Here is a 17,786-nt window from a genome sequence, read left to right as displayed (position 1 = left end):
TGTGAAACAACTTTTAACATAGACTCAATCAACTAGTTTATGTCTGTTTTAATTATTCATATCAATAGTAATTCTCTGTAATAAACTACACTTTTGTATTTTTCAGAACTAATAAGAAAACAAATAGAAGACTGGGAAGAGAAAGATAAAATGTTCGTGTCTACAAGAGCCAGTGATTACGTAATTGAACGTTTACAGGACAACAGTTGCTTGACTCTAACAGCCCCATCAGGAGTTGGAAAATCATTTATTGCAAGACATGCAGCACAAACAAGGATACATCATAATACCACTGTATTCACCAACAGACATTAGAACTTATTATCAGCCTGGCAAACACACCGTCTTCATTGTAGATGATATTTGTGGAAATTTCACTGTCAGCCAACAACAGATTGATTACTGGAAACAATTATTACCTGTGATTAATACAATTATTGCAGACAAAAATTGTAAGATTATTGTATCTTGTAGATTACAAGTTTATAAAGATGATAAGTTTAATGTATTGTTACCTTTTAAATCCTGTGAATGTAATTTAATATCAGATAAGTTATGTCTTACATCTGTAGAGAAATCAAATATCGCAATTGCCTATATTGGTAAAAGCATGACAGATATTGATAATTTGTCTTCTAAATGTGATTTTTTCCCACTTTTATGTTCCTTATACAACGAAAGAGAAGGTGTAGATGTCAAAGAATATTTCAAAAATCCTTTTGATGTCTATAAAAGTGAGCTAGACAGGTTAAGTGAGCATGGTGATGAAGGAAACTATAAAATATGTAGTCTTGCTTTATGTGTTCTCTTTGATAATCAGCTGAATGAGAAATGGTTCCAGGGTAAAGCGACAGAAGAACAACGACAGATTATATATGACACATGTGAGGCTTGTGAGTTCAACAGTATCCCGAAGGCAAAACTGAAGAAAGCACTCGACACCCTAGATGGTACATTTATATGTAAACAGAATGGTATTTATAGAACTATACATGATAAACTATTTGACTTCCTTGCTCATTACTTTGGTCAGAAAATGATTGAATGTTTGATAGATCATGGTGACAGTGGTTTAGTACATGAACGTTTTATTTGGCAGACAATACAAGATGACAGGAACAGTGACATAGACTACATTATTGAAATACCAGATGACTATTTAGAATCATATTTAGAAAGGTTTATAAAGGACTGGTTAGAAGGAAATGTGATAGATGTATTCAGTAACAATAACATGAAAGTATCATCATTCAGAGAAGAGTTATTACAGCACTTACAACAATTAGACAAATCACAACAAGTAGCATTAGCCAGTACCAAGGATACAGTGGTACCAAAGGAGAGCTGTGCATCAGGTAATACTCCACTGGTACATACGTGTTATGATGGTTATACTGATATGGTACAGTGGATGTTACATAATGATGTGGATGTGGATCAATGTAGAGATGATGGGGTTACTGGACTGTACATGGCAAGTCAGGAAGGACATACTGATATAGTAAAGCTACTGTTAGAGAAGGATCCTAATGTTGATCTATGTAACAATGGTGGCTGGAGTCCTCTGAATACAGCAAGTATTAAAGGGCATACTGAAATAGTAAAGTTACTGTTAGAGAAGGATGCCAATGTTGATCTATGTAACAAGGATGGCTGGAGTCCTCTGAAAACAGCAAGTAATAAAGGACATACTGATATAGTAAAGTTACTGTTAGAGAAGGATGCCAATGTTGATCTATGTAGCAAGGATGGCTTGAGTCCTCTGAATACAGCAAGTATTAAAGGGCATACTGAAATAGTAAAGTTACTGTTAGAGAAGGATGCCAATGTCGATCTATGTAACAAGGATGGCTGGAGTCCTCTGAATACAGCAAGCAAGAGAGGAGATACTAACATAGTAAAGTTACTGTTAGAGAAGGATCCTAATGTTGATCTATGTGACAAGGATGGCTGGAGTCCTCTGAATACAGCAAGTAATGAAGGACATACAGATATAGTAAAGTTACTGTTAGAGAGGAATCCTAATATTGATTTAGGTAGCAATGCTTTTGGCTTTACACCACTGATCGATGCATGTAGTAGAAATTACATTAGTATAATACAGCTATTACTGAAACATAAACCAGACATTAATGCCCAGACGGATGATGGAGGTAATGCTTTATATTTCAGTGCATTATACGGAAACCTAGAGATAACACGGTTACTGTTAGAGAACAATGCCGACTTTAATATATGTATGCATAGTAAACAGTCTATAGCAGATACGTATAGTAACCATCCCAGATTAACACTAGACGAAGAAAGACAGTCATGGTTTGACTTTCTCTTAGAAAAGGCTTCATCAAATGTTAGAGATTATATCAGTGATAAGACAGTAGGTTATGGGTTTGATGTAGTAGTTAGTTCTTCTCCATTACATATAGCCTGTTTTATGGGTAGGACAGATGTAGTCCATTGTCTTCTCAACTACCATGTTAACATCAACATAACAAAAGAAGATGGAGCAACACCATTATTTTATGCATGTGAAGTAGGACATGAGGATATTGTACGTTTATTGTTAGCTAAAGAAGCAGATACACAGATATGTAGAGTAGATGGGACATCCCCTTTAAACATTGCTACAGATAATGGACGTGCATCTATTGTAAAGATGTTAACAGAACACATAAAGAAGGAGGACACACTCTCTTCTTAACTCTTATTATTCAGTTGGTGTTTCTTTATTACATTTAAAAAGCATGATGTTGGAAGGTTTTCTTTCAAATTCTTGTTCTTCGGTGTTCTTTAGTCAGTGGTTTGTTATGACATGAACATCTTGCTGCAGATGAGAAAAAAAAAGTGTCTTTTTTATTTTCTTGTTGATTAGTCTTTGTTTTTATATGCTCTAAAATTAATTCAATTACCTTCTCTCTGCTGCAGATGAGAACAAAAAAAAATGGTTCGGACCCCTGTGAGCTTGTGCCATCAGTTGGCGTCTGTCGTCGTTAACTTTAAAAAAATATTCTCCTCTTAAACTACTGGGCCAAATACCTTCAAACTTTAACTTTATGTTCCTTAGGGTATCTTGTTTATAAATTGTATCCGAAGTATTGATCCATCGACAAACAAGGCCACCATGACTAGAAGTAGAACATAGGGGGCAAATGCATTTTTGACTTATATCTCAAAAACTAAAGCTTTTAGAGCAAATCCGACAATAGGTAAAATTGTTCAATTGATCAAGACCTATCAGCCCTTAAATGTTCAGACGAATCGAACAACCCATTGTTGGGTTGCTGCCACTAAATTGGATATTTTAAGGAAATTTTTCAGTTTTTGGTTATTTTCCTAAATGTTATTGATGATAAAGATAAACTGTAAACAACAAAATTGTTCAGCAAAGTAAAATCTACAAAACGTTTTGTATGACTAAAATTGTCAATTGACCCCTTAAGAAGTTATTGCCCCTGAAGGACATTTTTACACAATTAGTTATTTAACTTAAAAAATCTTCTCGAATGAATCTAGTACAAATTTTGTATTTTATTTCCTTGTACGTCAAGAAATAGACACTATGGCTAAAATGGAACATATGGCCTAAGTGCATTTTTTTTGCTTTTGAATAAAATATGATAGATACAATGAACATTTAAATGGCATTTTAAGCCACTTATTAATATATATATAGAAAAGCAAAAATAATCATTGATAAATGATTTATTAAAAAAATCACAGGTGAGCCTCTTGTATATTGTCTTGTTGATTAGTGTTTGTTTTTGTATGTTCTAAAATACATCCCATTACTTTTTTCTATTCTGACTTGTAAAGCTGAGTATTACTTGCATATTTCTGAATTGTATGACCAGGAATAGAAGAAACATTTAAGATTTAAATGCAGTAAAAACATGCTGTTGATACCAATGAATAAAACTGTACCACACTTAGTGAACATTGTAATTCTATTATTAATAATGGTTTTGTTATTTCTTCATTGTTTTCTAAGGTCACTTATCTGTCTGCCGGATGAGTCAGGCTATTTTTTGTCGTATGTAGTGTGTTGGTCCTTTGAAATGACAAAAAAAAAAAAAAATATAAATAAGGTTGATCATTTAAAGCCTAAACACATCTACCAATATCGTTACTTGTTATTATGTAAAAAAAAACATTCCGAAACGCTCAAAACATCTAAATTCTCGAAAAATTTCACACTTCTTTGCTCATGTTTAACATGTTGTACCACATTTTAATGATTGTGTGATATATTTTTTATACTTTATATATAAGAATATAGACTACCATTTTATTTGTAGTGTTATGTTAGTCTGGTATGATTTTTGATTTTAGTTTCTTGTGTATAATTCGGAGTTTAGTATGACGTCCATTATCACTGAAGTAATATGCATATTTGTTTAAGGGAGTTTCTCGCTACATTGAAGACCCATTGGTGGCCTTTGGCTGCTTTTTGCTCTATGGTCTGGTTGTTATGTCTTTGACACATTCCCCATTTCCATTCTCGATGTTATTATGTTCATTCATGTGTTATCTAGTGTAAAACTTTAGTGATTGTATGATATAGTTTACATACTGTTTACAAATATAGACTACCATTTTATGTATATTGCTATGTTCTGTTCTGTTCTGGTTTAGAAAATCCCTCATTCAAAGGAGCACTGCGCACAATGATGAATAAATGTTTATATATATATATATATATATGCCTAAAAAAACATACTAGGTACGCCTTTTAAGATGACTGTTGGTTACTATCAAAGACCCTTACGCTTGCTTGACATATTTTATAGACTGTATACAAATACAAAATACCATTTTGATTTTATTGCTATGTTGGTTTGTGTTTTACCTATTGTATGATATACTTATATAATGTATACAAATATAGGCCACCATTTTGTTGTTATGTAAAATTATTTTTTTTTCTAGTGTGTAACATTTTACTTTGTAATATATACTTTATTACTGTCTACACATATAGACTTCCATTTTGATTTTTTAGCTATCATGTTGATTTGTGTATGTATTTCTTGAAATATGTTTGCTCACATTGATTTTTGATTTTTGTCATTCTTTATTGTAATGAAAAGTAAAGCACCTATATAAAATACATTTTCAGCATGATAGTTCTACTGGTTTCATGAAACCCTCTTCAAAACATTTGATGCCCAATATCACAGCTTTTACTGTTTTAGAAGCACGTAAGCAATGCACACTGTGGATAACAGCTTAAAACCTTGTAAAATTATATCAGAATCAACCTACAAACAGTGTAATGAATGGTTTCATTATCTGTACTGTTTACATTGTATTATAAAAATACATTTTGTTGATGTAATTATAAGCATAATAAAATCATTGTTCAATATTTTATATGTTTTTATATATGTGGTTTATATATTTGTTAAAATGACCATTTTAGTTGTTGTTGTATCAATTTATCTTTGAATCAAAGTCCTATCCACAAAAAATACAGCATACAAACGACCCTTTGGCAGGAAGAAGATCACTATTGGTATTGCGTTAGTGTCAAAGTTTAAGGTTCAGTACCCATTGATATATAGATAGAATGAAAATTTCTGGACAGTATCTTTTGAGTGAATAAAGTATATGTGGTGGATTCAGTGCCTTATATTGATAAAAAAGTAGTAATAAGTCTTGGGTCAGAGGTCAATTTCACAGTGGTTACCAATAGACTGAAATTATTTGTGACTCTGTTTATATCGTTTACGGACTAAAACTGGATTAAGGTTAAGATGAGTTTTCAAAGCTAATAATCAAACCACTTATCCATGTAGCTGCGGAACCGTAGCTCTTAGGTCCTTATGTTATTTTTTGACTATTTGCGGCCCATTAAGAACCTAAGCTACGGTTCTGCACTATAATCCATGGTAATAGTATTTAACTTATTAAAAGACATATGTTTTTGAGAACACCAAGTAGGCCTAGTAACATTCAGAACAGCGAGTAATTAGATCCCCATTTGATTGAGTTAATTTGTTTTGAGTACACTTATGTGTCAAAAAGAAGCTACTTGAGACGTCTCTTGATACTGTAATTGCCATCCAGTGTGTTGGATATCGTACGGTCGATCACAAGCAGGTTCAAAGGTATTTTCCGCTTGTCCTCAGAATTTAAAAATTGAAGCTCGGATTGAGAATTCTGTGTTTTTACACAGCTATTACTTTTCAAACTAGAACCGATGTCTTGCCGGGCATGGAGTCAGCCTTTTCTGTGTCCTTTTAATGGAGCCTCCACATCGATCCCACTTTCTGTCGTATGCGTTGATAGTTTGTGGTAATATGAAAATAAGAAGACATGTGATTTTTAATGAGACAGATAATCAAATGATGTAGTTGTGAATAACTATAGATCACGGCTTCAACAATGAGTAAAAAAAGGAAAATCACAGAAAGAATGAACTAAAAAAATTCAAAACCAAAAGTCCTTAATAAATCATATTGCAAAATATAAAAGCTCAAACACTTCAAACGACTAGCACAATCCTGCCTTGGTACAGGCATTTTCTTTTGTAGATAATGGTTGATAAAACCTGGTTTCATAGCTAGCCGAAACTCTCACTTTTATAACAGTTGCATCATATTCCAACGAGAAAATCAATGATGTGATTTATTCTTAAATCAATAAATGAAAAACAAATATAGACATCCACCAACGACTATAGAATCGTGGCCTTTTCACTCTGGACATGCACATACAGGATGTGCGGTTTTATACACATTTTGGTGATATCAACCCTTTCCCTAAATTGGGATAATGGTGCAACAGCACAACATATTTATTAAGAAACCAAGGGATGTGACATGAGCAAAATATGCAATCGTTACCCGTAAATATCACCTTGATGTGTTTTTGAATTGATTTATTTGATCAACTGGAAATAGTGTGCTTACTCTACGTTACTGTGGTGAAAGTCAAATCGCATCAACATGTCTTTGTCCTGATTTTCAAGTAATATTTGCCACTGGACATTCAATACAAATTCCTCACCATCTTCAATTTATACACTTACCATGGCTTGTCCATTTCAAAATCAATGAACATAACTTAAACAAGATTTTTCAAACTTGACACTACTGACATTGTGTTACCTTTAGAAGACAATGTTATTAACTGCAATACTGTGATTCAGAGAAATATATGTATTCCATATGTATACTTTTCCTTCAGTTCACAGATGTGTCAAAAATCACATAAACTTTAAAATCTTCTGTTATTTCAAATTATTAAATTTAACCAATTTACTGGTAAACGTTGTATGTAAGTCCTCAAAAATCGTACCTACATATTACCTCTAGATATGTTATCTATGAGATTGGTGAACTGTTTGAACTTTTTATACAGGTTAGATTTTGTCATAACTTCACTTTCTAGTTCTGAAAATCTCGTTACAGTTGCATTTGCTTTTCAAAAGCCCATGCTTCAGATACATTATCCTGGTTGTCCTAATAAATATCAGTACACTTTTATGACGTCAATAGGAATTATCTCCCTTATTTATTACGTCAAATGGAATTATCTCCCTTATACCATTGACATAATAAAGAAATCAATAAAAAAAAGTTGCTTTATAATTCTAATATGAGGCAGGCATTACCTGTAAATGGGGACGAAGTCTGTATGAATTATTTTTTGTAACTTAAATATTTGTTTTAAAAAAAGGAACGGAAATACCGTAACGTTTCCAATTTTGGTTCTGTTGTTAGGGATTTAGTTGTGACGTTATTTAAATTATGACGTCATATGCAATGTAAACAAAGAAACGCTATCATCAGGTAAAATTTTTTCATATCAAGGAATTATTAAAAATGAAATTCCTATTTTATACTAGACTGATAAATATATATTTTACTCAAAGTTTCATCGAGACCGGAAAAAGGAAGTACATTGTACATTTCTGCGCAGGCCCGGCATTTCAAAACACGACAAAAAAAAATTTGAACGATTTTGAGTTCATTAGTACAATGAAAAATTCGGGAAATTTTCCCGTATTTTTTTTTATTGAATTTTCTACTGTTATTGGGGACTCCGTCCCCATAATATTTTAAATTCTCACAGTTTTAGGTTAAATATCTAAAATATATTTGGTTGATATTGTACTAAATTGAATTTGAATGTAATGATATGTAAAATACAATGATATAACAAAATCAGAATAAATTCATAGCAGTTTTCAATTGTCCTAATTCGCCTCACCCGATATGTATTTTATTGACCCGATAAATTCTCGTATTACAACAATTGCACACTGTGTATTTATAAATATAACCGAAATGACAAATGTAAACAATTCAAACGGCAAAACTAAAAGCAAAATGCATGTACAAAAAATGAGCGAAAAATAAATATGTAACACACCAACAAACGACAACTGCTGCTGAATTACTAGCTCCTGATTGAAGACAGAGTTTGATTCTGGATTTTATGGAATAAAACTGGTATTACTTTGAGAAAACCATGTGGGCAAGTATTCCACTGTGTAATTAAGTTAATTTGATTGATTGTGTTTGTATTGAGTGCAATTATGTGTCAACAGAACCTCTTTTAGTAGTATCGGGATACTGTGATTTTCCTGGGATTTTATACCAGATTAAGAGTCACAGGATTGCCATATAGTGTTGGAGGCCGGTAGGTGGATCCCAAGGACTTGGAAATTGAACATTGGTATTTGCTTTTAACCCGCTAGTATGCAGCATTTAGACATTAATACTTGGATTAAGAATATTGTGCTCATGGAAAGGGACAAGTTTCTGTGGACTATTCATGAACGTGTGCACTAGAACTGATTTCTTGGCTGGTTTTATCTTTAAGCCTCCACAGTGATCCCACTTTCTGTCATATACAGTATAAAAAGAAGATGTGGTATGATTGCCAATGAGATAACTATCCACAAAAGACCAAAATGACACAGACATTAACAAATATAGGTCACCGTACGGCCTTTAACAATGAACAAAGCCCATCAGCTATTAAAGGCCCCGATAAGACAATGTAAAATAATTCAAACGAGAGAACTAACGGCCTTATTTATGTAAAAAAAAAATAACGAACAACAAATATTTAACACATAAACATACGACAACCACTAAATTACAGGCTCCTGAATTGGGACAGGCACATACATAAACAATGTGGCGTGGTTAAACAATGATAGTAGGATCCCAACCCTCCCCTTAACCTGGGACAGTGGTATAACAGTACAACATAAGAACGAACTATAAAAATCAGTTGAAAAAGGCTCAACTCATCAGATGGACAAACATTAAAGTGGACGTGCCCGGGTACTTATACATCCCGACACAAAAAGACACAAAGAACAGATCTGAGAGTACTCGCAGTTATCTGCCAGCTAATTCAAAGTCACTAACAACTAATAAAAATATCATGCATCTAAGACAGTTTTGGGGTTATATGTGCAAAAAAAAAGACATATGATTTTCAATGAGACAACTGTACGCCATACAATTAAATGATGTAGTTGTAAGCAACAATAGGTCAGCGTACAACTTTAACAATGAGCAAAAAGTAAAACCGCAAAAATACTTAACTCCAAGGAAAATTGAAAATGGAAAGTCCCTAATCAAATGGCTAAATTAAAAGTTCAAACAATTCAAACGAATGGATTACAACTAAATTATTAACATCTGTGTTATCAACAGTCAAATCCGGGCTTCAAATTTATTGTAAAACTGCCTATTTATTCTAAATGTGGCGTGAATCAGATGTTGAATTAAAAAAAATCCAAAGATCTTTTGGAGTACATACAATCTAGCTCTTTTTCATCTTGCAATAGTATTAAAACATTTTACTTTTCTACACGTTACACAAGTATTCCACATTCCAAACTTAAAGATAAATTGAAAGAGTTGGTATTGCTTTGTTTTATAAAAAAAAGAATGGTCAACAAGTATCTTGTCTTAGGAAGGGATAAATCCTACTTTGTAAAGGATCACTCTGATTCAAACAAAAAATTCTCTGAAACTGACATTATAAAGATTTCTTGATTGACAACACATTTGTTACGTTCAGAGAACCTGTTTTTCAACAGACTGTAGACATTCCAATGTAAACTAGTGTGCCCTCTTCTTGTCGACTAGTTTCTATAGTATAAGGAGGCTGACTTCGTACAAGAAGAAAGATAAGAAGTTAGAAATATTTTTTAACTTTACTTTCCGCTATATAGATGATGTTCTCTCACTAAATAATTCAAAAGTTGATGATTATTTTAAACGCATTTATCCAATCGAACTAGAGATAAAGGATACAACAGATACAATTAAGTCGGCCTCATATCTCAACTTACATCTAAAGGTTGACAATGAGGGTCGGTTAAAAACAAAACTTTACCACAAAAGAGAGGATTTCAGCTTTCCAATTGTGAACTATCCATTTCTAAGTAGCAACATTCCAGAAGCACCTGCATACGGGGTATATATCTCCCAATTGATACGATATTCCCGTGCTTGCATTTCCTATAATGTTTTTCTTGATAGAGGGTTGCTGCTCACAAGGAAGCTATTAAACCAAGAGTTCCAAATGGTGAAGTGGAAATCATCCCTTAGTAAATTTTTACGGACGCCATTAAGAGTTGTTGACCGTTATGGAATAACCGTTTCACAGATGATATCGGATATGTTCCTTACGTCGAAACTACAATTCCCTTCTATTTTATGACTTAGTGTTATATGTTGTATCATGAATGTTATTGTTTGTTAAAGTTTACGGACTAAAACTGGAATAAGGTTAAGATGAAGTTTTCCAAGCTTGTAATCCATGGCAACATTATTACAAGGCATAAGTTGGTCTTGTAACACTCAGAGCAGTAATTGAATCCCCATTCGATTGATTTCGTTTGTATCGAGTGAGTGTATGTGGCAAATAAACACCTCTGGATGTTTCGTGATCATGTGCTTGTCGTAGAGAGTTGGGGTCGTGAGGTCGATCCCAAGCATGTTCAAAGGCATGGTCATTGGTATTTCCATAAATGCATCATTTAGAAGTTTAAGCTCGGATTGAGAATACTTTGGTTTTGTAAGGAGACTAGTTTCTGTGGATTATTACCTTGTGAACTAGAACTGATTTATTGCCAGGTTTTGGGTTAACCGAGCATCCACAGTGATCCTACTTTCTGTCGTATCCGTTGTCAGTTTGTGGTAATATGAAAATGTGTAGATGGTGTGAGGATTTATACATGTATATATTTGGGTGATACAAACCGTTTCCCTAAATCAGGATAGTGGTGTAACAACACAACATAAGAAATAAATGGATGTGCCACCACGAGCATAAGATGCACTCGTTACCCATTAATCTAGAAAATTAATGGAAATATTATGAACACTCTCCGTTAAAGTATTGAAAGGTGTCTGTGTCTTGATATTCATGTAATATTTGCCACTGTGCATTAAACACAAATTCATCACCATCTTCAATACATACACTTATCCTTTCTTGTCTATGACAAAATCAATGATAATTAAACCCGACTTTTCAAACTTGACACTAATGACATTTGGTAAGCTTTGGACGACAATCTTATTAACTGCAACACTGTGATTCAGAAATATATTGTTACTCAATATATACACTTTTCCCTACAGTCTTCAGATGTGACAAAGAACACGCAAACTTTAACATTTTCTGTTATATAAAATAATTAAATTTAACCCATTTACTGGTTAACTTTGTATCAAAGTTTTATAGATATTTTATCTTTGAGATTGGTGAATTGTTTGATTTTTTTTATTCTGGTTAGATTTTGTCATAACTCCTCTTTCTAGTTCTGAAAATCTCTTTACAATTGCATCAGGTTTTCATAATTTACCTTATGACTTTTGCAAAACTATCATTATTGTTCTGGATCTTCAAGGTTTGCCTATACCATAGTTTTAATGTGGCAGTACGGGTACTTATGTCTTGCCCTTCATCCCTGACGATCATATTTTCAGAACCATCCTATTGCACGATCATATTTTCAGAACTATCCTTTTGCATACATACATGTTGATACTTTCTTGTCCTGAGTCTGCATGAAATATTTGCCACTGTTCGTTTACGAGTCAATGAAAAAATTCTATGGGGAATCAAATAATTTCCTTCAATGGTGGACAAATTCAAAATGGACAACGTAAATCATAAGAAAGAAGACAAGAAATTTCATAGATTTATTGTAAACGTTTTATACAGTTTGTTCAATAATGTTGTGACAAGTTTCTAAAAATAATTACAAAAACCCTTTAACAAGAAAATTACTATCATTTCAATTTCACAAATAAACATATACAATAAGTTTAATTTCTGTAAAATCATGTAACAAAATTGTAAAGAATTCTTGGTAATATAATCAGAAAATATTTGTATCAATACACTACATGCACTAGGAACAATGTCAATCTTAATACATATTCAAAGTAATGTGTCATTTTCATTTTAGTGTAAAACAATACAATTGTTCATAGTCATTCTGAAATATTGCATTGGAAATTACATTTTGTAGCCTTTTCACTTTCATAAATTATGTTGTGAGGGCAAACGTCTTTATGACTTTTCCTTAATTTCTTTTATGAAAAAAGGTTCATTTGAATAGTTGACTGGTATCAAAAATATTTAAGAAATACATAAAATAAATGTTAAATACAAATCTACTAAATACTCATGTGCAACAAAAATCAAACAATTCAATAGTAAATTGTTATTTCAACTGCTACAAAAATGCTTAAATTTGTACAAAAATAATTTTAACTTTTACAAAAAATTTAACCATTTAACTAAATCTGTCTAAACCTTTCGAAAAAATAAAACATACATAACAAATGAACGATGTCTGAAAATACCATTGATACTTTATAATCTTATTACATTCAATCTAATGAATACTAAATCCTTTAATTCATCCTGTTCTGATATGTCAGGCCTTGATTTGTGACCTATAAGAACGGGAGCAATTTAAGGATTTTATTCTACAGGTTCTAATTATATTTAATTAGATTTTTTGAAGTCATACAACAGGCTTTCAAAACTACAGCAAACAAGGATTTTAAAACACTAATAAGGGTCAAAGTGAAAGCAACGAGGACCAAGCCTCTTCCTGAACAGACTTGAGTTCATTTTGTCATCAGTAATAACATGATCTTAAAATTTGAAAATCAAAGGTCAAACAATGTATTGCATGGAAACTACATAAAATGTCTTTTTCTTGTTTTTTTATATCCATAACGTCTGAATAGTTTAATGGGAAAGGATCAATATTGAAGTTACTTAAATCAGGTTCATTTGGAATCTGTTTGACAGTTCTCTTCTTGGCAATCATACCAGATAATATAAAGAATTTCAATGATATTTGTAAAACTCATGTAACCTTAAAACTACTACTAAATAAAGTGTATAGTAATAATGCCCAAAATTTTACATTCTATTTAACAATAATTTTGCTTGAGCATTTATTTACTAATAGGAATTATGTAAAAATTTATCTACAAGTTTTCATAATATTATATTGAAGACTGAATATAATAGTATTCAAAATATTTACATTTCATGATCAAAAGATTCGCAACTGTAATATTTCATAGAAAGATTGACACTAGCAATCATAAAAGAACCCCTTCCCATTGTTGTTAAAACACTATTGTGGTGTGAAAAAGCCTACCAATTATCATACTTACTTAACTCAAGAAAAGTATAAATCTGATAGGAATCAAACCCCAAATATTTAACATGACAAAAACCCTACTAATACAAAGATATTATATATATGAGACATGATATTATTATGCTATGTAAACTACCCTCCTTTAAGAGTAGACTACTTGGACAGCTAACCTATCTGTTTGTTGGACTAAACTACTGCGGAAGGAGGGTTGTATACATAAGGGCTATTCAAGAAAAAAAATGTATGGGGGGTTGGAAGGCACATTGTATTAATAATACATGGGTAATGGGTATCCGAGCAACTTTTCACACTACAATGCACTATAATTCTCAATTACAATTGTCTGGGTGGCGGGTGGTGACAAAAACTGCCTTCCAACCCTCCCATACAATTTTTTTCTGGAATAGCCCTAACCTAATAATGACGGTTCAGCTAACAAGCAAGCTAACCAAAGATTCTACCTTTACATACACACTCAATGCATTTGGCTGTAACAAAGTTAAATTTTTGTCCTTTCTTTTTAACTATAATCAATATAAGCAGCCATGGCATTACAAATGTGACATGAAACAATAACTTCAAATAAGTTTCAGATAAAAATATAATAGGGCGTTATTTGTTCGTTTGAATTCACACCCCTTTTTACAAGAACTCAGGATGACACTCCCTCTTACCCTATTTCATTTAAGGAGGCTCGAGGGTATAAAAATTTCAGAAAAAAAAATTGACATTTGTTTTTCATTTCAAATTTTATTGGTTACCTTTTGTAGTTGTTACTTATCATATGGTACAAAAATCATTCAAAACAAACAATTCGTGTTGGCCCCAGATGACTTTTAAAATGTATACATCATTGAAAAAGTTCCAAATTATCTCCCTTTGGTGGAAAAATATCATTTTTTGGCTTTAAAATTGAAATATCTTTTTTTACTCATCGGTGACCCATATTTTTTAATATAATTTCCATATAAGCTGTACTTAAACTAAATTTTTGTAAAATTTGAGCCATTTCTGTAATAAATTTCTTTCTTTTTTTTCGATATTACCTTTATTTCTCCTATTACTTCAACAGAAAAAAAACTGTTATGCAATTGTTTTTTAATCTCAATTTGCTGAAAATCCCGGGATCACTGCAAGCTTGTGTATCGTGCATGAATAGATTACAAAAGTAGTTTCGGAAACATGGTTTATCGAAGTGTAAACTTAGAGAAAAATTCTAATTGACCAATCCAATTCAAGTATTTATAGATATGCAAATCATATAAGAATTATAGAAAAATAAAGAGAAATCCTATATAAATGATTTAGACCCGCGAACCCCCTTAATAACTCAGATCCCCATTTTAAAACAGTTCATGTCAAGTTTTAGATACAAACAAAAAGTACACCTCCGGAACCAGTTGAACAAGTTGACAGACATACTGAAAAGGTGGAATAAATTGAATATATAAAAATAATATTTTGTTCTTTAATATAACACTTTAAGGAATAAAATATGAAGAACTGTGGCCTATGTACTTAAATAAGTTGATATAAATAATATATAATTATCAAATGACAAAATTCAAAAAGTAAAATAGGTCATTCAGTATACATGATAAAAATACTTAAATCATTTCTTTGTAAATTTATGTTTGAAGTCGTATACAGTGAAACCTATATATGGACAGACAGACAGACCAGCATATCAGTAAACATAATGAACGCCATGGTTGTTGGAAGTGCATTAAAATCCATAGGAGTAGATTATTTCAAAGATCAGGGTTTGAGGAAATAAATTATTTATTTTGAGTAGCCTATTTATTAAAATTTTGTAAATATATCAAAAATAACCAATACTAAATCTACTTGTAAACAAATAAAAGAATCATAATATTCAAAAATTCATTCAAGAAAAATATTGTAAAAATCTAAATAATTTTATAAATTCAAATCAAATGTATATCAATTTCATTCTAAATATAAAAATCATATATCACTAAATTTATTGCCAGCCCATAAATATCAAAAAAATATGTAATGAATGGTCTACATTGTTTGGTACTTATAAGTATACTTAACATTTTGAATCATACAATGAACCTAATACTAAACTACAAACTTGTATCAATAATAATTAATACAAGTTTTAATACAGGTTCTACCATAATTTTACAGCAACCTAACAAAGTAATTAAACAAGAAAAAGAAACCCAAATGGTCCTCCATCTTTAGGATAGAAAAACATTGTGTCATTTTGATATATGCAATATTCCATTTATGATATTCAACAAAACCACACTCTTTTTCTGTTTTGTTGATACATACATAGAAGTGCTATTCCATTGAAATGTGGGAAAGTAGGCAGGGAAGTTTAATAATTGAATATGGGTCATGTGTTTTTTTTTCAGTATGCATTTATTCCCATCATGCAAAATTATCTAAGAAATTGCTCATTTTGTAAATTTTGAAAATCCCTTCATACCCTCCCACATACATTTTAATGAAAACTGTAACGTATATTCAATATAAGTAAATTAATAAAAAAAAATTGATTTGAAGGGATTCTGGATTTAGAAATATCTCAGGCCTGTTCTACAAAACTTAAAAAAGGATAAACATCTACTTATATAAAAGTTGTGTCATAAAATTGGTACAATTAATGAAATTTTATCACAGAAACTGCTTTAAACATGTTAAATGGTATTTCATCAAAAAAGATATATTTATATATTTGTTTTAAACGACAGATTTTTTTTTAAAAAGGAGTCTACTTGTAATGTCATTGTAACCCTAAAAAATAACTTAATGGATATAAAGAAAAAAAGATGTGGAATGATTGCAAATGAGACAACTCTTCACAAGTGACCAAATGACACAGAAACATTAGGTCACTGTAGGGCTTTCAACAATGAACAACGCCAATGGAAGTTATTCTACAGGTTCAAAACAGATAATTTCTTAATACTCATAATAATCATAAGAATTCCTACAAAAACAATTCTTCCTAACTTCTTAAAACATCAACTGATTGCCATTGATGTGAACACTTTTGCTGCTTCCCTCATACCACTAATATATGCTCCGGTAACAGATTGAGGATGCTGACGATTTGTAGCTTCTCCAGCAAAGTAGATTTTGCCTTGAACATCTGCCGCTAGATCGTCATACAAATCTCCGCTAGCTCCTACGGGGATGTGGCTATAAGCCATCTGTATATGTTTGTCCTGGTACCATCTGGTTACTATGTACTTCTGTGGCTTTGGAACTTTCTGAAAATAAATGATTTTGATAAGTGTAATTCAAGACATTGCTGCGCTTTAGTTGGTGTTGTTTTTTATTTATTATTTATAACTGTTGATGTAAATGTCTTTTGGTTTTGTGAGTCTTCAATTTATCAGTGGAAAATAAAATTAATTATTGCATTGGTTGTAGTTGATTTAACAGCAATTCTAGACAAAAGAAGACAACTCCAATTTTTTAACGGTGATAAATAATGACATCATTCTATTTTTTGAACAGATATGAGATTAATGCACCTTGCTAAAGTAATGTAACTGTCTTGAAAAGTGTAACATCATTTTATGCCTTGAATATCTGAGCACATATTACATCAATAAATTTCTGGAAACTTTGATGGATAGGATGTATAGAATGATAAATGCACTATATGTGTGTATAAAAAAAGGTAGTGATCAGCCTTGGAACATTTAGATATCAAGTCAATCCCATAAGGTTTTGATTGCATTTTATGCAATCTTTATCTAAAAACATGATTTTGGCATATATGCTGAAAGCATAACTGCATTTACTGCAAAAATATACAATTTTGATATGCTAAGACTGATTCAAAATTAGCTCCATTTTCTGATAAAAACACAATTTTGATATCTATAATTCAAGACATGGCCACATTTTATGAAAATACATCAAAAATTCAACACATAAATGTATTCTCCACTACCTAAAAATACACAATTTTGATATATGAGTAGTTCAGGACACAGGGGTTTCACTTCATTTTGTTTGAAGGGGCCAATTAGAGATTTAAGCAGGCCCAAACCTAAAAGGGGGGGGGTTTAAAATTAGACGCAAAATCCTGCATTCTGGCGCATTCTGGGCATTAAATTATAGTTCT

At 31.7% G+C, this 17,786-nt stretch overlaps 3 protein-coding genes across 4 annotated transcripts in view; 2 read left to right on the top strand and 1 right to left on the bottom strand.

The window, feature by feature from the left end:
• LOC139499378 (uncharacterized) overlaps positions 1-315 on the top strand; it is a 262,354-nt gene extending 262,039 nt beyond the window's left edge. For both annotated transcript variants that reach the window (XM_071288061.1, XM_071288062.1), the window contains exon 10: positions 107-315. In XM_071288061.1, coding sequence (XP_071144162.1) covers positions 107-315 — 209 coding nt within the window. The remainder of the gene's footprint in view (positions 1-106) is intronic.
• A 295-nt stretch (positions 316-610) lies between these two features.
• LOC139499300 (ankyrin-1-like) lies at positions 611-2,701 on the top strand. Its single transcript, XM_071287968.1, has one exon. It carries the CDS (start codon positions 611-613, stop codon positions 2,699-2,701), a length of 2,091 nt encoding a protein of 696 aa, XP_071144069.1.
• A 9,516-nt stretch (positions 2,702-12,217) lies between these two features.
• Positions 12,218-17,786, bottom strand: part of LOC139499377 (lysine-specific histone demethylase 2-like) — a 46,851-nt gene continuing 41,282 nt past the window's right edge. Inside the window, exon 17 of the mRNA XM_071288060.1 lies at positions 12,218-16,920. Within this exon, the coding sequence (XP_071144161.1) occupies positions 16,672-16,920 (249 nt within the window). The 3' untranslated portion in view covers positions 12,218-16,671. The remainder of the gene's footprint in view (positions 16,921-17,786) is intronic.

Source organism: Mytilus edulis, chromosome 12 (genome assembly GCF_963676685.1).
Source record: "Mytilus edulis chromosome 12, xbMytEdul2.2, whole genome shotgun sequence".
Classification (NCBI taxonomy): domain Eukaryota; kingdom Metazoa; phylum Mollusca; class Bivalvia; order Mytilida; family Mytilidae; genus Mytilus; species Mytilus edulis.
The sequence above is the reverse complement of the archived record's forward strand: the minus strand, read 5'-3'. Positions and strand labels throughout refer to the sequence as shown.